We start from the raw sequence: 20,096 nt of genomic DNA, 5'->3' as shown, positions 1-20,096 counted from the left end.
GACCATCATGATGCTGTAAACAGAACCGGGATTCATCCGAAAAAATGACGTTTTGCCATTCGTGCACCCAGGTTCGTCGTCGAGTACACCATCGCAGGCGCTCCTGTCTGTGATGCAGCGTCAAGGGTAACTGCAGCCATGGTCTCCGAGCTGATAGTCCACGCTGCTGCAAATGTAGTCGAACTGTTCTTGCAGATGGTTGTAATCTTGCAAACGTCGCAATCTGTTGACTCAGGGATCGAGACGTGGCTGTACGATCCGTTACAGCCGTGCGGATAAGATGCCTGTCATCTCCACTTCTAGTGATACGAGGCCGTTGGGATCCAGCACGGCCTTCCGTATTACCCTTCTGAACCCAACGATTCCATATTCCGCTAACAATCATTGAATCTCGACCAGCAGGAGCAGCAATGTCGCGATACGATAAACCGCAATCGCGATAGGCTATAATCCGACCTTTATCAACGTCGGTCACGTGATGGTACGCATTTCTCCTCCTTACACGAGGAATCACAACAATGTTTCACCAGGCAACGCCGGTCAACTGCTGTTTGTGTATGAGAAATCGGTTGGAAACTTTCCTCGTGTCAGCACTTGTAGGTGTCGCCACCGGCGCCAACGTTGTGTGAATGCTCTGAAAAGCTAATCATTTGCATATCACAGCATCTTCTTCCTGTCGGTTAAATTTCGCGTCTGTAGCACGTCATCTTCGTGGTGTAGCAATTTTTATGGGTAGTAGTGTAATTTAGAACTGAAGCGCTATTTTCAACCTCTGCCAACGGCAGATTATTATTATGCGGACTCTGTGAAGAGTATCTCGAAAACGGCGAAGGTGGTCGAATGTTCACGTGCTACTGTCGTGAGCATCTGCGGAAACACGTAGGAGAGTGAAACTACCACTAGGCGTTAAATGGACGGACGTTCACGACTCTTCTCAGAACGTGGAGTATGGAGGCTTGTCTGCTCTGAAAAGTAGCATAGATGGTGATCTGTGGCATCTCTGCGGAAAAAGCACAGTGCTGGTGAACGCACAAGTGTTTCGGAGCACACCGTTCATCGTACGTTGTTGAACATGGAGCTCCGCAGTAGAGCACCCCATGTGTTCACATGTTCATCCAACAACATCATCAATGTGACTTCTGAAATTTTCCCGGCGTATTTGTTCTTCTAATAATTTCCGGGTATGCAGCCGGATCCCGTCGACATTCTGCCACGATATTTCGGCCCAGAGACGTCCGGCCATCATCAGGTGAGTACACAACTACTGAAGAGCCCAGGTGCAGTCGCGGTCTTCAGTCCAGAGACTGGTTTGATGCAGCTCTCCATGCTACTCCATGCTGTGCAAGCTTCATCTTCCAGTACCTACTGCAACCTACATCCTTCATCTCTTGGTCTCCCTCTACGATTTTTACCCTCCACGCTGCTCTCCAATATTAAATTGGTGATCCCTTGATGCCTCAGAACATGTCCTACCAACCGATCATCGGTATAAATACCGCGACTGCACCTGGGCTCTTCAGTGGTTGTGTACTCACCTGATGATGGCCGGACGTCTCTGGGCCGAAATATCGTGGCAGAATGTCGACGGGATCCGGCTGCATACCCGGAAATTATTAGAAGAACATCATCAATGTTTACAGTGGGCGCGGGACCTTCGGGATTCGATAGTCGATCGATGGAAACGAGTCGGCTCTTCGGGAAAATGACATTTTTACTAGACTAGATCCTCTCCCCAAACGCCTTCATCGAGGTGGACGGCGGCTCGAAACGTGAAGCTTGCCACGGACGCAGCCTGGTGAGACCAGTAATATGCTGTTGCTGTTCTGGTCTTCAGTCCAGACTGGTTTGATGCAGCTCTCCATGCTACTCCATCATGTGCAAGCTTCTTCATCTCCTAGTACCTACTGCAACCTACATCCTTCTGAATCTGCTCAGTATATTCATCTCTTGGTCTCCCTCTACGATTTTTACCCTCCATGCTGCCCTCCAATATTAAATTGGTGATCCCTTGATGCCTCAGAACATGTCCTACCAACCGATCCCTTCTTCTAGTGAAGGTGTGCCACAAATTTCTCTTCTCGCCAAATTCTATTCAATACCTCATTATTAGTTATGTGATCTTCCCATCTAATCCTCAGCATTCTTCTGTAGCACCACATTTCAAAAGCTTTTATTCCCTTCTTGTCCATACTATTTATCGAGGAGGCATTCTCCTGCACTTGCATGGCAGCTGTGGTGGTAATGGAAGACACGCTGAGAGCTGCGAATCTCTTGCATCCCTTCTGCATGGATACTTAAGCGCCTGGCAGAGGGTTCATCGCACAACCTTCACAATAGTTCTCGATTATTCCAATCTCGAACAGCGCGCGAAAAAATCGAACACCTATATCTTTCCGTGCGAGCTCTGATTTCCCTTATTTTACTATGACGATGTTTCTCAGTGTGTAGGTATTCGCCAACAAAATACTTTTGCATTCGGAGGAGGAAGTTGGTAATCGAAATTTCCAGAGATGCTTCCGCTGCAACAAATAACGGCTTCGTTTTAATTATGTCCACCCCAAATCCTGTATCATGTCGGCGACACACTCTCCCCTATTTCGCGATAATACAAACGTGGTGCTCTTCTTTGAACTTTCTCGATGTACTCCGTTAATACTCACTGCTAAGGATCCCAGACCGCGGAGCAGTACTTCAAAAGAGGACGGACAAGCGTAGTGTAGTCAGTCTCTTTAAGTTACCTGTTACATTTTCCAAGTGGTCTACCAGTCATGCTTCGTCTCTTGCCCGACGGTGACGTCCTCTTTCAGCAGTATAGTTTTTCGCGTCTTGGGGCCAGAACCACGTTACAGTGCAGTGTAGTGAGCTCTCTTTGATGTCTCCGCGACTAAATTCGCCTGATGCAAATCCTATGGAGCGCTTCTGGGTCGCTGTCGGACGCCATCTTCGCATACATAAGTCATCGGCCCGTTATTTACGCAAATTACGTGACCTGTGCTTAGACGTCTAATGCTACATACCTCCACGATCCTACCACCAAACTGCCGGATCCCCGATAATAAGAATCGGTAATGTACAACATTCCAAAGATGTACAAACAAGGTATTCAGCACTTGGTCATACTGTTTTGGCTCATCAGTGTACACGCTGTTTGACTATTATACAGGGTATTCAGAAATTCCCGCAACAGACTTACAGGTCTTGCAGAGGGGAGTGAGTAGATAATGTCTTGAACTGGAACCCATGATCGTAAACGTACAGTTCTCGCATTACAACCATTTGAAAACCTGTTGCTGACGCGACCCAATGCATCACTTGTTTTACAGTTTTGTTCATAAGTAGTCAAAGAAATAGATCGTGTTTTTGTGGACGGGCTTTCCCCACCGTGATGCAGTACGGTCTCTTCCAAATCGGGTGGGTGGCGTCTCCTTGGAGCACCCCAGTCACGTCTGCTGACACTATCTCGAAGCCGTTGCGTAACTGTGGCGGAAAGTGTATGCGACGGGGGTCGGACGTTGTGGAAAACGATCCTGACAAAGGCGACGAGCAGCTCTTCCATTACCACGAGCTTCGCCATTCAGGAGGATTAGGTCGGTGTACTCTGCAAGCGTGTACTCAACTATATTGGTCTGGTGCTGACGGACACACGAGTGAGGCTCGAACCAGGTCAGAGACGCAGGATAGACGTCAAATGACATCAGCCTGTTGCACATCTACCAAGCAGACATGTTTTCAAGTGGCTGTAGCACGGAAAAGGTACCTTCCTGCACATGGGTTTCTGTTTAAGGTTTTATGTACTCACTACCCTCTCAAAGTACTAGAAGTTCGTCATGGGAAGTTTCGAACACCCTCTAGACAGAGGGGGAGAGAAACGGGTCCGGAAACCAACGGTTACACACTTGTTACACACAAGTGCAGTCATGCCAGTGTTAAAACAATTTCGATGTCTAAGGTTCAAATGGCTCTGAGCACTATGGGACTTATCATCTGAGGTCATCAGTCCCCTAGAACGTACAACTACGTAAACCTAACTAACCTAAGGACATCGCACACATCCATGCCCGAGGCAGGATTCGAACCAGCGACCATAGCAGTCGCGCGGTTCCGAACTGAAGCTCCTAGAACTCCTCGGCCACCGCAACCGGCGATGTCTTAGGCGACGTGTGTTTCGAAACACCGCAAGTGAGATTTAAATTTCGAAGTGATAACCTGCACTTCGTTGATTTTATCTCCTTTTCGGATTGCTAAATACTGGTAAATAGCGTTTCCACAAGAACTGTACTGGTCGAGGCACGCCGATACCATGGCCTCCCACGTCTCCTGGAAGCATCTACATCTACATCTACATACATACTCCGCAATCCACCATACGGTGCGTGGCGGAGGGTACCTCGTACCACAACTAGCATCTTTTCTCCCTGTTCCACTCCCAAACAGAACGAGGGAAAAATGACTGCCTATATGCCTCTGTACGAGCCCTAATCTCTCTTATCTTTGTGGTCTTCCCGCGAAATGTAAGTTGGCGGCAGTAAAACTGTACTGCAGTCAGCCTCAAATGCTGGTTCTCTAAATTTCCTCAGTAGCGATTGACTAAAAGAACGCCTCCTTTCCTCTAGAGACTCCCACCCGAGTTCCTGAAGCATATCCGTAACACTCGCGTGATGATCAAACCTACCAGTAACAAATCTAGCAGCCCGCCTCTGAATTGCTTCTATGTCCTCCCTCAATCCAACCTTATAGGGATCCCAAATAATCGAGCAATACTGAAGAATAGGTCGTATTAGTGTTTTATAAGTCGTTTCCTTTACAGATGAACCACATCTTCCCAAAATTCTACCAATGAACCGAAGACGACTATCCGCCTTCCCCACAGCTGCCATTACATGCTTGTCCCACTTTATATCGTTCTGCAATGTTACGTCCAAATATTTAATCGACGTGACTGTGTCAAGCGCTACACTACTAATGGAGTATTCAAACATTACGGGATTCTTTTTCCTATTCTTCTGCATTAATTTACATTTATCCATGTTTAGGGTTAGCTGTCATTCTTTTTTTTTGTGTTTAGGATATTTAAGTGCTCAATGTATTCAGGTTTTGTTGATAGTGGCGATGAACACCGGCAACCTAGTGTGGATGGTTATCAAGCGATTCGGAACGCACCCGGGATTTTTGAGCGTACGCGGACTTTGATGACGAGACGTGCTGAAGCCTGTCTTCACATGAGCTGTGCCCTTATGACATTCTGTACTGTGCCTGTCCTCAAGTGCTTATCTGTAGTTTGGATCCTCGGGGAATGTTAAAACGTGTCCACGTACTCACAAGGAGAATGCCTCAGACGCGTCCAACATTCACAGAAGGGCCAAAGAAACTGGTATAGGTAGGCGTGTTCAAATATAGAGGTAAGTAAATAGGTAGAATATGGTGCTTGGTCTGCAATTTCTCTATAAGACAGAAAATGTCTGACGTATTTGTTAGCTTACTGCTGCTACAGTGGTAGGTTATCAAGATTTAAGCGAGTTTGAACGTGGTGTTAGAGTCGTTGCACGAGCGATGGGACACAACGTCTCCGAGGCGGCGACGAAGTGGGGACTTCACCGTACCACCATTTCATGTATGTACCGTGAATATCAGGAATTCGGCAAAACATCAGACCTCCGACATCGATGCGGCCGGAAAAAAGATCATGCAAGAACTGGACTAACTAATCATTCAACGTGACAGAAGTGCAACCCTTACGCAAATTGCTACAGCTGTAAATGCTGGGCCATCTGCAAGTGTTAGCGTTCACCGAAACATCATCGATATGAGCTTTCGGAGCCGAAGGCCCACTCGGCTACCCTTGACTGCACGACGCAAAGCTTTACGCCTCGCTTGGGCCTGTCAACACAGACATAGGACTGTTGCCATTGGAAACATGTTGCCTGGTCGGACGGGTCTCGTTTCAAGTTGTACCGAGCGGATGGACGTGTACGGGTATGGAGACAACCCCATGAATGCGTGGACCCTGCGTGTTAGCAGGGGACTGTCAAGCTATTGATTGTACGCTCTGAAATGGTGGTGGGGGGGGGGGGGGGGGGGGCGTGTGCATTTGGAGTGATATGGGAACCCTGATACGTCTGCATTGTGTTCTGATAGGAGACACATACGTAAGCATTCTGAGCATCTGCATCCATTCATAGCCATTCTGCATTCCGACGGACTTTGGCAATTCCAGCTGGGCAATGCGTTCAGGATTGTTACATAGTGTCTCCAGGAGCTTTCTTCCGGGTTTGAACCCTTCCGCTGGCCACCAAATTCCACATGTATGAACATTGTTGAGCATATCTGGGATTCCTTGGAATGTGCTGGTCAGAAGAGCTCTCCACCCCCTCTTATTCTTACGGTTTTATGGAGAGCCCTGCGAGATTAAGGGTGTCAGTTCAGGACCACTTCAGACATTAGTTGAGTCCACGCCACGTCGTGTGCGCAACACACTTCTACATGCTCGATGGAGCCCTACACGATATTAGGCAGATACCATTTTCTTTGGTTCTTCGGTGTGCTAGGCTCATATTTGGCATGTCGCTTGTGTTCAACCTGAAATGAAAGTCCGGCCCCCACCCCCCTTTTTTAGGAAACCAAAATTCTTCAGTGGCAATCAACTCAAAATTGGCGGAATCGACATGTAACTGGAAAATGAGCAGTTTTCGTCATAAGGGGACCGCAAAGGTATATATTCCTAGAAATCTAAAAAGAAAATTCTTAAGACTCCCGCTAATGTGCATGTGTAAGATATGTACGGGGGTTGGAACTCTAATAGGGGCAACTATTTACTCACAACCGATACAAATAGTTACATGTTTGCACCTGTTACTGTCCTTCAAAGTAGTCACCAGCGTTGTGTAGAACCCTTTGCCAGCGATGCAGAACGCGTGGTATACCGTTAGCAGAGCCTGTTCTGTTCATGGTGCGAATGGAGCGGTCTACTGCCTGTCGAATCTCTGGAACAGTTCGGAAGCGAATGCCACGAAGCGGTTCATTCATCTTCGGAATCAAATCAGTCACAAGGACTTAAGTCCAGGGAGTATGGTGAATGGTACAGTACTTCCCAGTCTCATCGACCGAACAGAGCAGCCACAGCTTGCGCTGTATGCGCCCGCGCATTGTCGTGTAAAATGATGGTTCGGTTGCGAAGAAAGTGTCGCCGATACTTTAGCAAAGATGGTCGCAGGTGCTGCTCCAAAACCGAACAGTAGTACTGTGCATGGACGGTCTGCCGTGGAAGAACGTAATGCGTTATAATAACACCAGTACAGTGATACACGAGAACCTCCATAACTTTCACCATACCGGGGCTCTGACGCACTTTAGACTTTCGCGGCGACCAATAATGAATAAATTGAATTTTTTTCGCTACACTTCCATCTTAACAAATGAAGCAATGACAAAAACTCGTTACCAACATTTAAATTACTTCTGTAACAGATGAAAGTCGGAATATCACTATTGTACCTAGAGTAAAATACGTGTCACATAAGTGCTGCTACAGTGGCAAATTCGTGAACTACAGAAACAGTGCACAATTAAGCTAGCTAGTGCTGCTATCTATCGCTTAAGACAAGAAATATGGATATTCATTGACGTATTTAAGAGCTGTGTGGTACCGAATCTTTATTTTTTCCTCTGTTACACTCAAAGGGTCAATGTTATCCCAGTTGACAGTATTTGTCATGTAAACATCCGAAGGAAATATGGTCCCGGCACCAAGGAACGTCTAATGAATGCAGTCTTGACACAACTGCATCGTTCCTTCCGAAGATTCGACGGAAAACAAGCTTGGCGTACGTTTTAAAATATTTTTTTTTACGGAAATTAATTTTAATGCATATCCTGAATACGATAACATTGCCTGAAAAATCGGTCTTGAAACGAGATCATAAATCGTGCCGAGATTCGTTATTGCATCCGCGCGATTGTGCAATTCTCGCAGGGTTTCCGGTTGCAGATTGCAATTTTGAAGCAAGCCTCTTAGTCAAAAACTTTAACTTCGCGATGAAAATAAACGTCACATGGTGGGCGCATAGGTGTGCAGTTTGATGGTATTACTTTCACCCTGGAAGTTGCCTGACCCTTGTCCTCTATAGACGTGCTGTCATACATGACGGTATTAGTTCGTCCACACCAGGAATCCAATATCCGACAAAACCTAGTTCCCAGCAACGTATCTTAAGGTATGTTTTGTGAATTGAATTTGTCAATTTCCCAGATTTGCAGCAAGTGAAATAAATATCTTTAACGTATCAGATAAATGACTGATCTCTTCTAAACCGCGAAGATTAAAAATAAAAAAAAAGGTTCAGATGGCCCTGAGCACTATGGGACTTAACAGCTGAGGTCATCAGTCCCCTAGAACTTAGAACTACTTAAACCTAACTAACCTAAGGACATCACACACATCCATGCCCAAGGCAGGATTCGAACCTGCTACCGTAGCAGTCGCGCGGTTCCAGAGTGAAATGCCTAGAACACTGTGACGGAATACGATTCTCTGTGTACGAATGTATTATTTTGTGTGTACCACCACCCGCGACAAGGGTTCGTATTTCGAGAGATTTGCTTGCATATCGGGTTTTTATTTCTAATCGATGTACTTACCTGATTAACCAACTTGGCTGCAGAGAAAATACAAATGGAAAAAAAAACATACAGAATTCATCTAGGAATCGAACGCCGGTTCTCTATTTCGCAGCAGATGCCTTGACCGCTGCGCAACCAACACTTTCGTTACGTATGGGTACATTAGCGGCAGTCGAGAAAGTTTCTCCCCGATTCATGGCAAATATGCGTTTGCGGACTCCGTCTATGATGACGAAATTACTGAGATTTGACTTATCTACCGATTCTGTCAATTTTGGGTCTTGAACCTTATGGGTGATTTTGTCAAAAATGTAGGGGGGTTGGCTGGCGGGGAAGTATTGTTTGGAGCACAAATGTCTTAGTCTTTCTGCAGTATCCCTGACTCACAATACTGCCACAAAATTACAAGTAGATGCAATTAAACTTTCTTTATTTGAACGAGTAAACTTCGAACAGAAACAGTCTGCTGTTTTTCATGCGCTACAACAAAATAAAAGTTCTCCAGAAATTCTTCTTAGTGATGTGAAGGAAAACTTCGTCACAAAAGAAACAAAAATAGATTCTTGACAGCGTAGATTACGTTCCCTTGTCCAATGAAAAGTCTTATCTCGAAAAGAATATTCAAAGTTCAGTCGTACGAGCAGCACTACTTGTCAACGGCGCGAAACAAAGCCTCGGAGCACAGGTCGCGAGTGCGCAGCTGTCCGCGTGTCGAAGGCGACCACCGATACAAGGCTGTTTCCTAACTGTAATGATACACCAGTCGCCGGCTAGCGGAACTGCCCATAACCGGCTCCGCGCTGCGGAAGGTTACGATTTTCGAATTCGCTATCGAAGTTGCAGCGGATGCAGCAGGTGTACGACTGGAGCGATCCTCTCGTTGTCTTCTCCGCCCTCTGGCTGCGTACCGGGAGGCCCTCTGGGGGCTGAGCCAGATACCGCGGAAACCAGCCTGATCGCAGGGGTCGAGCTGACGATAACCCGCTAAGTGCAGGTGCCTTGCGGGTTGGCGGCATGGAAGGCGAAGCCCTGAGCCACGCCACTTTCATGTTAGTGAGCCGAATCGTTTGGCTCTCTCTCGTGCCTTCTCCTTGTCAGTCGCGATACCTCGTATCAGGGAAACCATTGGTTTCCTGAACTACGTGTACTGAAATTAAAATGGTCAAACACGCCGTATTTAATAATTATATAGAAGTACTCAAATTATAATCAGTAACTTTTAAGCAGCAGTATTACAATCCCACTAGTCATTCGACTTTACAAAGCTATTTTCGTACTGGTTCACATCGCTCGGGAATATTCCACATTAAAATTATCGTTTAGAAAAATTAACGTTTCACATCGTGCATGCACGACTGTTATTGTTGAACACTTCAGTTATTTGAAGCCGTTGCAACTTCCTTCGTGATTTCAAAAAATGGCTCTGAGCACTATGGGACTTAACTTCTGAGGTCATCAGTCCCCTATAACTTAGAACTACTTAAGGACATCACATACATCGATGCCCGAGGCAGGATTCGAACCTGCGACCGCAGCGGTCGCGCGGTTCCAGACTGTAGCGCCTAGAACCGCTCGGCCACCCTGGCCGGCCTTCGTGATTTCTTCGTAGGTTACCTGTGCCAGAATTCTTAATATGTTACGTTTATCGCATTTTCCATTCCTTACCTTCTGTCGGTGTGTATCTCGCTTTTAGTTATAACACTATTTAATATTATTTTATTTCACTCCTGCTCGGTGATTCTTTGAAAACACTTGCGCGCTGGACCTCGAAAAGCCATTTGGCACCATGATCGACATGGTAACCTTACGAACTGCACGAGAGAAATATCTCCACCAGATTTAGCACCCTGGATCTTCCATCTGTTCGTGCGTCAAATTTAATACTGATAAAATTTGTGACTGGGACACGCTTAGAGTAAAATCTACATCTACATCTACACCAACACTCCGCAAGCCGCTGTTAACTACATGGAATGGTGTATTTAGTATGGCAGAACAAGCTAGCGTTCCTTTCCATTCCTGTCGGGAGAGCGGCTGCATGAATACCCCCGTCTGCGCTCTAATAATGCTTTGTGTTCACGGCATCGCGGGAGCAGTAAATGGTGTGCTCGAGAACATCCGTAGATTCTTCACGTAATACTGGTTCTTGAAATTTTGCAATTAGGCTTCGCGGAATGATTTGCATCTATCTTCAGCAGTGCGTCATATCAAATCTTCAGCATTCCCATGAGTCAAAATAGCCTGTGAACACTCATGCGGCCGGTCTTTGTATATGTCCAATGTACCCCGTTTGTCCTATATCGTACGGAGCACACGCAGTTGAACGATAGTCAAAGATGAGGCGCCCAAGTGGTTAGTCAAGAGTCCCCTCTGTAGGCTGACTGAGTTTTTCCAGTAATATGCCACGGAAGCGAAGTCTGCCTTACCTGCAATTCAGGCTGAGTGGTGATTCCATTTCATATCCTAGCAAATTGTTGCACGCGGCTGTATCAGTTGACTGCAATTGTGAATCACTGATGTTGTGGTCGTAGAACACTAATTTGTCTCAAGTGAGTGATTAAAATTTCTGTAGATTCAAAAGGAAGAGCGGCTCGTTTCGTCGTGGGACCGTGTAGTCGTCGCTGGCATATCACAGAGATGCTCAACAATCTCCAGTGGCAGACGTTGAAAGAGAGGCGCTGTGCACACGTAGGTTTACAGTGGAAATTTCCAGAAAGTACGTCCAGGAAGAGTCGGAGAACGTATTGCTTCCTCTCACGCACGTGTCGTGAAATGGCCAGAATCAGAAAATTTGAGAACTTAGAGCTAATGCAATCATTCGCCCCCTCCCTCCCTCCCTCTCCGGGGCATCTGCGACCGGAACAGGTACCTTCCGCCGCACACTGCCGCCGGGTGGCTTGCAGAGTATTGACGTAATAGATTTGTCGTTGACAGTCCATCGATCCAGCACGTGTTCATAATGCACGGCCTGTGGCGGAGTAGTTACACGACAGTAACATCCCTGTAAAGGACTGGGCTGCGCAAAGGCGTGACCTGAATCCTATAGAACACGACTGAGATGTTTTGTAACGCCGACTTCATGCCAAGCCTAAGCGACCGACATCGATACCTCTCCTCAATGCAGCACTCCGTGAAGAATGGGCTGCCATTTCCCAAGGAACGTTGCAGCACGTGACTGAACGTATGCCTGCGAGAGTGGAAGCTGTCATCAAGGCTAAGGGTGGGCCAACACCATATTAAATTCCAGCGTTACCGATGGAGGGCGCCACAAACACGTAAGTCATTTTCAGTCAGGTGTCAGGATACTTTTGATCACATAGTGTACAGGGTGTACATAAAGTCAGGGAACACTTTAATTATTTATTGCACAAGAACCAAACATTGTACAGATATCATACATATGTAATTTTGAGGAGAAACGCTGAAGTTTTTTTTTTCATGTATACCCCCACAGCGTACTTTGATATATACAGGGTGAAAAGTATTTAAACTGACAAACTCTGGCAGGGTGTAGGGGACATCAAAACAAATATTTTCCCCTAATGTCGTTTTTTCCTATGAGGAGTATTTAAACCGGTAGAGGAAGAATTCTTTGGCGGCAAATTAATTAAACCAACAAACACTTTTCTATTTTTTTTTTATGACCAAGAGACAACACATTAACACAACCCAATTTGAATCAGAGTAGATTTTCAAAAATGCCTCCATTGACATGTAAACAAAGTTTACACCGTCGGGTCATGTTCTGTCTGATACAGGCAAAAACCCCAGTAGTATCCTGAATTGTTCCTGCTGCTGCTACTATCCGGGCAACCAGATCCTCTTCTGATGCAACAGGAGTTGTGTAAGCAAGGTTGCGCGTGTCTCCCCACACAAAAAAGTCCAGAGGGGACATATCTGGGGATCGAACAGGTCATGGTACAGGAGCACCTCTGCCAATCCACGTTTCTGGGAGCCGTCGGTCCAGGAATCGACGCACACGACAACTGAAATGTGCCGGCGCCCCGTCATGCTGGAACCACATGCGTTGTCCTGTAGGGAGCCGGACGTCTTCCAGCAATTCTGTCAACGCTCTGGCGAGAAAATTGTAATAGTGCCTGCCATTTAATGGCGTAGGTAGCAGATACGGCCCAATTAAATAGTCCCCAACAACACCGACCCAAACATTAAGGAAGAACCGCACTTGATTAGCGTTAGTAACTGTGGCATGTGGATTATCCTCACTCCAAACATGCGAGTTGCGAATGATGAAGACTCCATCACGGCCGAACGTGGCTTCATCGGTAAACAACACAGAGGATGGAATTGTAGGATGCATTTCACACTGTTCCAGGTACCACTGCGAAAACTGTGCTCGGGTGGATAATCAGCTGGTTCCAGGTTGTGGACACACTGTAAGTGAAATGGACGTAACAATTGCTCTGGAAGGACTGTTCTTACATTCGTCTGATTCGTCCTCATGTTACATGCAATTGCACGAGTGTTGACTCAAGGATCCCGCTCCACATGCTGCAAGAGAGATTACTCAAATTGCAGCGTCCTTACCGTGCGACGGTGTCCCTGTCCAGGTAATCTGCTAAATGACCCGGTCTCACGCAGACGTTGGTACACAACAGCAAAGATCGTATGATGTGGGATACGGTGATTAGGATATTGTTGTTGATAAACGCGCTGTGCAGCTCGTCCGTTGTGGTGCACTGCGTAGTACGTAAGACGGATTCAACCGGTTTAAATAATTCTCATTGGAAAAAATGACATTAGGGAAAAATATTTGTTTTGATGTTCCCTACAACCTCCCAAAATTTGTCGGTTTAAATACTTTTCACCCTGTATATTCAATACTGAGCATCGATTCTGATACATTTGATGATCGTTGTTCTATCGCTAATGAAGAGCTCTAAGGTTTGCTTCTGCGGTTACACGAGCTTTCGGCCAAACGCTCGCCTAGTTTTAATCGCTTGGCGCAGCTGAGAAATGGAGTTTTTTTATTCAATGTTACCACCGCGAGACTCTGCATACTTACATTGTTCTATCCCTCCAGTCCTTTTCCTGCTGCTAGTTACTTTATTTATGCCATACGGGTTCCGCTTTCTCCTGTTGTAAGGAATCATAAAAAAAAGTTCAAATGGCTCTGAGCACTATGGGACTTAAAATGTGAGGTCATCAGTGCCCTAGAACATAGAACTAGTTAAACCTAACTAACCTGACACACATGCTTGCCCGAGGCAGGATTCGAACCTGCGACCGTAGCAGCCGCGCGGTTGCAGACTGTAGCGCCACTCGGGCCGGCTAACTTTCTCACATTGGTCTGGTGACTACAACAGGGTCGTGGAATGTCCTCAGGAGCGGCGAATGCGTCGACGCCGCAGCAGCAGCAGCAGCAGTCGTCGCCTTCGGCGTCGTGGGGCGGCGGCGGGCCTTGGGCGGCGGAGCGCGCGCCGCTGCTGCTGGTGCTGGTGCACTCGGCGCCGGACAACGCGGAGAAGCGCGCGACGATCCGCGCGACGTGGGGCGGCGCGGCGGCGCGGGCGGGCGCCGACTTCCGCGTGCTCTTCCTGCTGGGCGACGTGGGCGGCGGCGAGCGGCAGGCGCGCCTCGACGCCGAGAACCGCCGCCACGGCGACCTGGTGCAGGGCAACTTCCGCGACTCGTACCGCAACATGACGTACAAGCACGTGATGGCGCTCAAGTGGGCTGCGTACCACTGCCCGGGCGCGCGCTACCTGCTCAAGGCGGACGACGACGTGTTCGTGAACGCGCCGGCGCTGCTCTCCTTCCTGGCGCGCGCCCTCTCGCCGTGGGGGGCGCGCCGGCTCATCCTGTGCGCGCCGTTCCCCTACGCCTACGTGAAGCGCTCGTGGCGCAGCAAGTGGCGCGTGTCGCCGCTCGAGTACCCGGGCCGCGTGTACCCCGCCTACTGCGCCGGCTGGGCCGTGCTCTACTCGCCCGACGTCGTCTTCCTGCTGTACGAGCAGGCGCAGGCTGGCCCCTACTTCTGGATCGACGACGTGCACGTCACGGGCACGCTGGCGGCGCGCGCCAACCTCACGCACACGCCGCTCGGCTCGCTCGTGCTGTCCGAGGCGCAGGTGGCCGCCGTGCTGGCCGGCGAGCCGCCGCCGCAGTTCCTCTTCGGCGCGCCCAACATGTCGCTGGACGCCATCCGCCGCCTCTGGCGCGTCGTGTCGCGCGCCCACGCCGGCGCCGCCCCCGCCCCCGCCACCGACGCCGCCGACGGGGGAGACCACTCCTGACGACCGTGCCGCCGCCGCCCCGCTGCCCGACAAGTGCCTTCGCAGGCGACCGTCGCCTCCGTCTCTCTCTCTCGGGGGTGCTCCTGCTGGAACGTTCGTCTCGCCTCTCCGTACTGACTCTCCCGGCCACAGGCCGGAAATAGCGGGCGACCGAATCGTAGTACAGTAATTGCCGAGTTCACTGACGGAATATCCTTTTCTCAGTCGTCGTTTGAGTGTTTCCGACTGCGAATCCGGCCGCGCTTAGCCTCACGTGAAACTGAATGTATCCGATCTCTGGTTTGGTAGCCACAGCCGACAGTATTTTAGCCAAGTATCTTGTGAAAAGTGTGTCACACCGAGCTTTCACTTAATGCGACTTGAAACTGTCAGTTTCTTTCCAGGTATTGCTTTCTGTACTTTGATAAATCGACAGTCTCATCTCGCAAAACGTTAAAAAACGAAGACTTCTGTATTTCCCAGAACAATAATTACTATACTACTCCTTAATTTGCTCCCGAACTTAGTTACTTAAAAAATCACTCAACATTCTCTTTACATTATTGCTCTGCTTCCCCCACTACCTATTCAAACCAAAATTTTGCTCCTATTAAATTAATTTTGCTCGTTTTAAATTCACTACAAAATTTCGGTGTATCAATTATACCTATTCTTTTTCATTTTCCCCTTGCATTGCTTTCTTGCTTCATTATCTCCTTTAAGCCACTTTGTGGTCACATAATGTACCTTTTTCTTTACATTTCTTGAGATTCACTTGCACGACTATAAGCTCCAAACAAACTTCCACCTGTTGACAATAGTACCACACAACACCCCACTTGTGTAATCACTTCAGCAAAAAATCTGACAAGGTAGTCCGGATCAGCTCAACAACAATAACGCGACAGTAAAATTATTCACACAGTTGCTCCTTTAGTGCCTTTCATACCACATACTTCATTATTCTTTTATTGTGGTAAATCTATACCAGCCAAGTTTATTACTTAGTGCCCACTGCTACCAGATACCGACATTACCTGTATTGCTTTGTCACCACAAAAACACATAGTACCACTTCACATGTAATATATTTAATGTGAATTGGCAAAAGTGATGCAGGAGAGATTTACTACGACAAACAGGGTATTGATTGTTATCCTGTGATAAGGTACTGTGTAAAATATTCACAAAAAAAAATTGATTTACATCTGCACCGGTTGGCCGGCTAGTCTTGGAATATTGTGATGATGACGCAAAATTAAATGAGGAAGGAGCAGCTCCAATTGCAGAAGTCGCAGTGTGAGAGACAGGTTGTGCTCTGTCGACTGGTAATGTTGTGCCAAAGTTTTCGAGGATTTCCATATTCACCATTAAAAACCACGTACTTCACATTACTGCATCTAGTATACCGTGCAATGTTCAGAACCGTGTAGGTTGGTTGTTACAAGGAAATTATTTTAGAAGTTCTACTCGTCAAAATTTAACCTGAAATGAACTCAGCTGCAGAACTATGCAAGTGTATCTTTTACTGCACTTGTCAGTTGGAATTCTGCTGACATGACAGGGAGCACCCATTATGGATGCAGCAGTCGGTTTACATTTGTTTCAATGCAAATGAGGAAGGCTAGTGATATGTTCTTAATTGTGGCTATATGGGAGCCTATTAAAAATTGACTTACGCTTAATGATAAATGACAGTATGTACTTAAATTTTTAAAAGAGGAGTTGAATACTCTTTAGAATGTAGGATATAGCCATTTGTGTATTCTCACTGAAGAAATGGTGCCACTTCATTTAGATACATTTTTTGAAGAAACTGGAACAGCAACTATGCTTAGGTATGTAGCCTAATATTCAGGCCTTTAAATGTTGTTCAAATCTGTCTGTAATAACTTCCTAAGAATTCATTTCCCTCCTCTGAGTGGATGTTGAAAACTGAATAGGCTTTAGTACTTAGTGTGTTGATGTTGCATTGTTGCATCTGTTACCTGACCTGAACTATGATAATGCTAACATATTGTACTTTACCATATATAAATACAGTCCCTCTAAATATTTTTGTGTGTCTCACTGTCAGGAAGTCCAATATAAAATAGTAATTATACATTGGTTAAGTTTATTCACATTTGATGTAAGTAGCCTCAGTTGTGACATAAGGATGGTCACAGTGCTGGGAAGATGTACCTTTTGGGAAGCCTTCCAGTGTTACTAGTTTACATGTGTCATACTGTGTGGAATGGGTCCAAATCAGAATTCAGTAATTATTGTGTACGTTCAGACAATTGTGAAGATATGTCTACATGTGGGAGTACTACCAAGCCAGTATCTTGCCAGTAGGAAGAAAAACAATGGTAGACTCACTGGGAGATATGATTGGATAACTATATTGTGCATTACCTGCATTTAATGAGATTAAGATATCTTTTATGAACAAATTTAATTTTGATAAGTGTTTTAGGTAGATTAAATAGTAAGATGTGGTTAATTAGTTTTATTAGCTTATTTATTGCAGATATAAGTGATATAGTATTTTATTACTCAAAGTTGTCATATTTATACCACAAGTCGAACACAGGCTATGAACGATAGTAATATGAATTTACTTGAAGATAGATTGTTTTAAAATTCTATGAAATGCCTATGGCATTCCTGAGTATCACTGCAATATAGCGGTGGCCTATTTTCTTCAAGTCTATAAACATTTGTAGAGAGTAGCTCTAATTTATACAAGGAATCTTCTGTGTAGCTAGTCTGCACAGAAAGTGATGGTATGGTATTGTTATACCATTGTGTAGTACTGCTTATAATCTTTTTGTTAACAACAAACTTTCTTTTTGGTACCGATGGAATATTTAATCTTATTAGTGCACATGGAAACTTTGATACATTGTTAGACTAGGAGAGATTGTGAAACGAAATTTGTTCTTAGTCAGTGAATTAAAAAATAAAACTAAAAATCATCTTATGTGGTAGAAATAGTTATTTATTTGAACTTTGTTTCTAATTTGTTAATGGGAGCTAGTGAGAATGCAAATATAAATCATGAATATGTACATTTTTACAAAGTCATTTCTTTTCAATACCATATTTTGAGAATGATTCCATTCCATTTAAAAATTACACACACATCTTCGCCAAAAACAATTATAATCTAACATTTACTTTCCAGAATAATTTCTTTGTCCACTAAAATAGTGAATGTCACTTTGCTGCAAAATTGTTCACAACATTACTACCTTCCTCTTAAGTATCAGTATGAAAAAATAAATTAATTAAAATTGGAAAAAAATTGTTCCTTAAAAATTCTCTTTTGATCACGCATTTTCTTCGAACATTACAAAATTTAAATAACATTTGTGTGTTTTGGGAAAGCAAATATTTTTTATGCAATCATAATATGAAGCAAGCTACTGTACCATATGTGGTCCTGAAAGAGAGAAACTGAAATTTTTACCCTGTGATCTGTAGTCACTATGTGTAACATTAAAAAATGTGTTAACAGACACATTAGTATTTTTAAAATTTCTGTTTGTCTACTCCAAAACTAGTTGCTTTTCATTTTTATAATTGTCTTGGTCAGATATTGCTCTTTCTTTGTAGTATGGTCGTGTTCAGGGAGTTAATTTTTGGAACAGTTTCTTATCCTTCTTTGAACTCTTATGTATTCTGAGTAGTTGATATTTTTAGCTAAGTTACGTATAAAGTCTGTTCCACTTCCACTGTCCAATATTAGTACTACTGATAAAGTAATGCATGTGACTAATATTAGCAACACCACAATTTTTACTTTAATATTGTCAGTGAATTTGATGTTTTTATTGAAATAACTTTTTTGTGGAAACACTTGTCGTATGTTCTAACACTGAAGAAAGAAAAATGAAAAACACATTTTGCCAAGAAGAATGACTGTTTAATGTGACTAAGGCTGTATGCTCGTATCCAATATTAGTGAGTTTGTTTCTTAAGTATGCAGAGAGACCAACTTTTCACATATATCTGACTAATAAAATAATTGAGTGTCTGGTAAAGCAGTGAGGTTACAACAAACAGTGAAAGTAGGAGTGATGTAACTTCAGTACTGGGAATATGATGTAAAAGTACCTGAATGTTTAAAGCTCGCTACTCGTTTTCTCTGTTCATTGGACAGAAAAGAAAATTGAACCCAACATCCTCCTTCCTTGAAACTCCTATGTATTGTGAGTAGCTGATATTTTTAGCTAAGTTATTTGTAAGAATATGCTGCCCATCCAGTATCCAGCTTTTTATATTTTTATTTATTCATTGTGTTGTGTGTCCCTTTGGTTTGTCAGTGTTGGGAACTGAAGTATGCCTATGTCTGTTTCATCCACGAGATAGTGATTACAAGATCTTAGCATTTCTTGGAAAATGTGTTTGAAGAAATCAGTTAGAAGCATCCTTGTCACATTTCAAAGTTGATTCTCCTGCTTTATTGCTCAGAGATGGGGTGGGTGCTGCTACTTTAATAACACTGATGTATTTAAAAATACACACATAGTGTTAGGCATTAATTATTCTTTTGAAATTGAAGTTTGCTTTTTGCATAATTTTGTTGTAAGCCATGCTTTACAGTTATCAATTGTCTGAACGTAATTGTGGTGTGTGTACAGTGTTGTGGGAATTCACATTTAAATTATAAAATTCAGGAATAAAGATGCCAAACATTGTCATGTATTTGTGTAGTTGTATACCAGGTGAATTCAATGTAACTTGAAAGTATGGAAAAGTACTTTAAGATATTTTCCTTACTAAAAATAAAACTCCTTATCTATCTTCACAATAATCTTGTATTTCTGGACAGCTTCATGATGACATGTTGTGAATTTCAATTTCTGTGTTCTACTTATCATTTCTTTGATGTGACTGAATTGTCAGCACCTTGCCATAAACTGATTTATACATTAGACTGATGGAAGGAGCTGATTGGCTGTTACTGATATTGCTTCAATAATAAAAAACTTATGAATCTCAAATGGCATGCTACATTATTGACTCCTCAAAATCTGGGCCACGTGGGGGACTATAAGTTATTGTCAATGAACTAATCTGTTAGTTGGTGTACATGTACTTAATGAAACATTGCTGAACAAAAGACAATATATTGCTTTTCAAAAGTCCAGTTGTTTACTATTCATAGTACTTGTTTAACTACATTGTCAATGCTTCACTTTCCTCTGGTGATTGTTGGGAGTACAAGTAATGTTTTGGTATCATAATGCTTTCAGATTG

The 20,096-nt window shown here is 44.7% G+C and overlaps 1 protein-coding gene across 1 annotated transcript in view; it reads left to right on the top strand.

The window, feature by feature from the left end:
* The window catches only part of LOC126365963 (beta-1,3-galactosyltransferase 4-like), a 481,148-nt gene extending 461,308 nt beyond the window's left edge, over positions 1–19,840 (top strand). The window contains exon 4 of the mRNA XM_050008759.1: positions 13,960–19,840. Within this exon, the coding sequence (XP_049864716.1) occupies positions 13,960–14,870 (911 nt within the window). The 3' untranslated portion in view covers positions 14,871–19,840. The remainder of the gene's footprint in view (positions 1–13,959) is intronic.
* Positions 19,841–20,096: the final 256 nt, after the last annotated feature.

The sequence above is a fragment of the Schistocerca gregaria genome, chromosome 4, assembly GCF_023897955.1.
Source record: "Schistocerca gregaria isolate iqSchGreg1 chromosome 4, iqSchGreg1.2, whole genome shotgun sequence".
NCBI classification, from domain to species: domain Eukaryota; kingdom Metazoa; phylum Arthropoda; class Insecta; order Orthoptera; family Acrididae; genus Schistocerca; species Schistocerca gregaria.
This window is presented reverse-complemented; position numbering and strand designations above follow the sequence as displayed.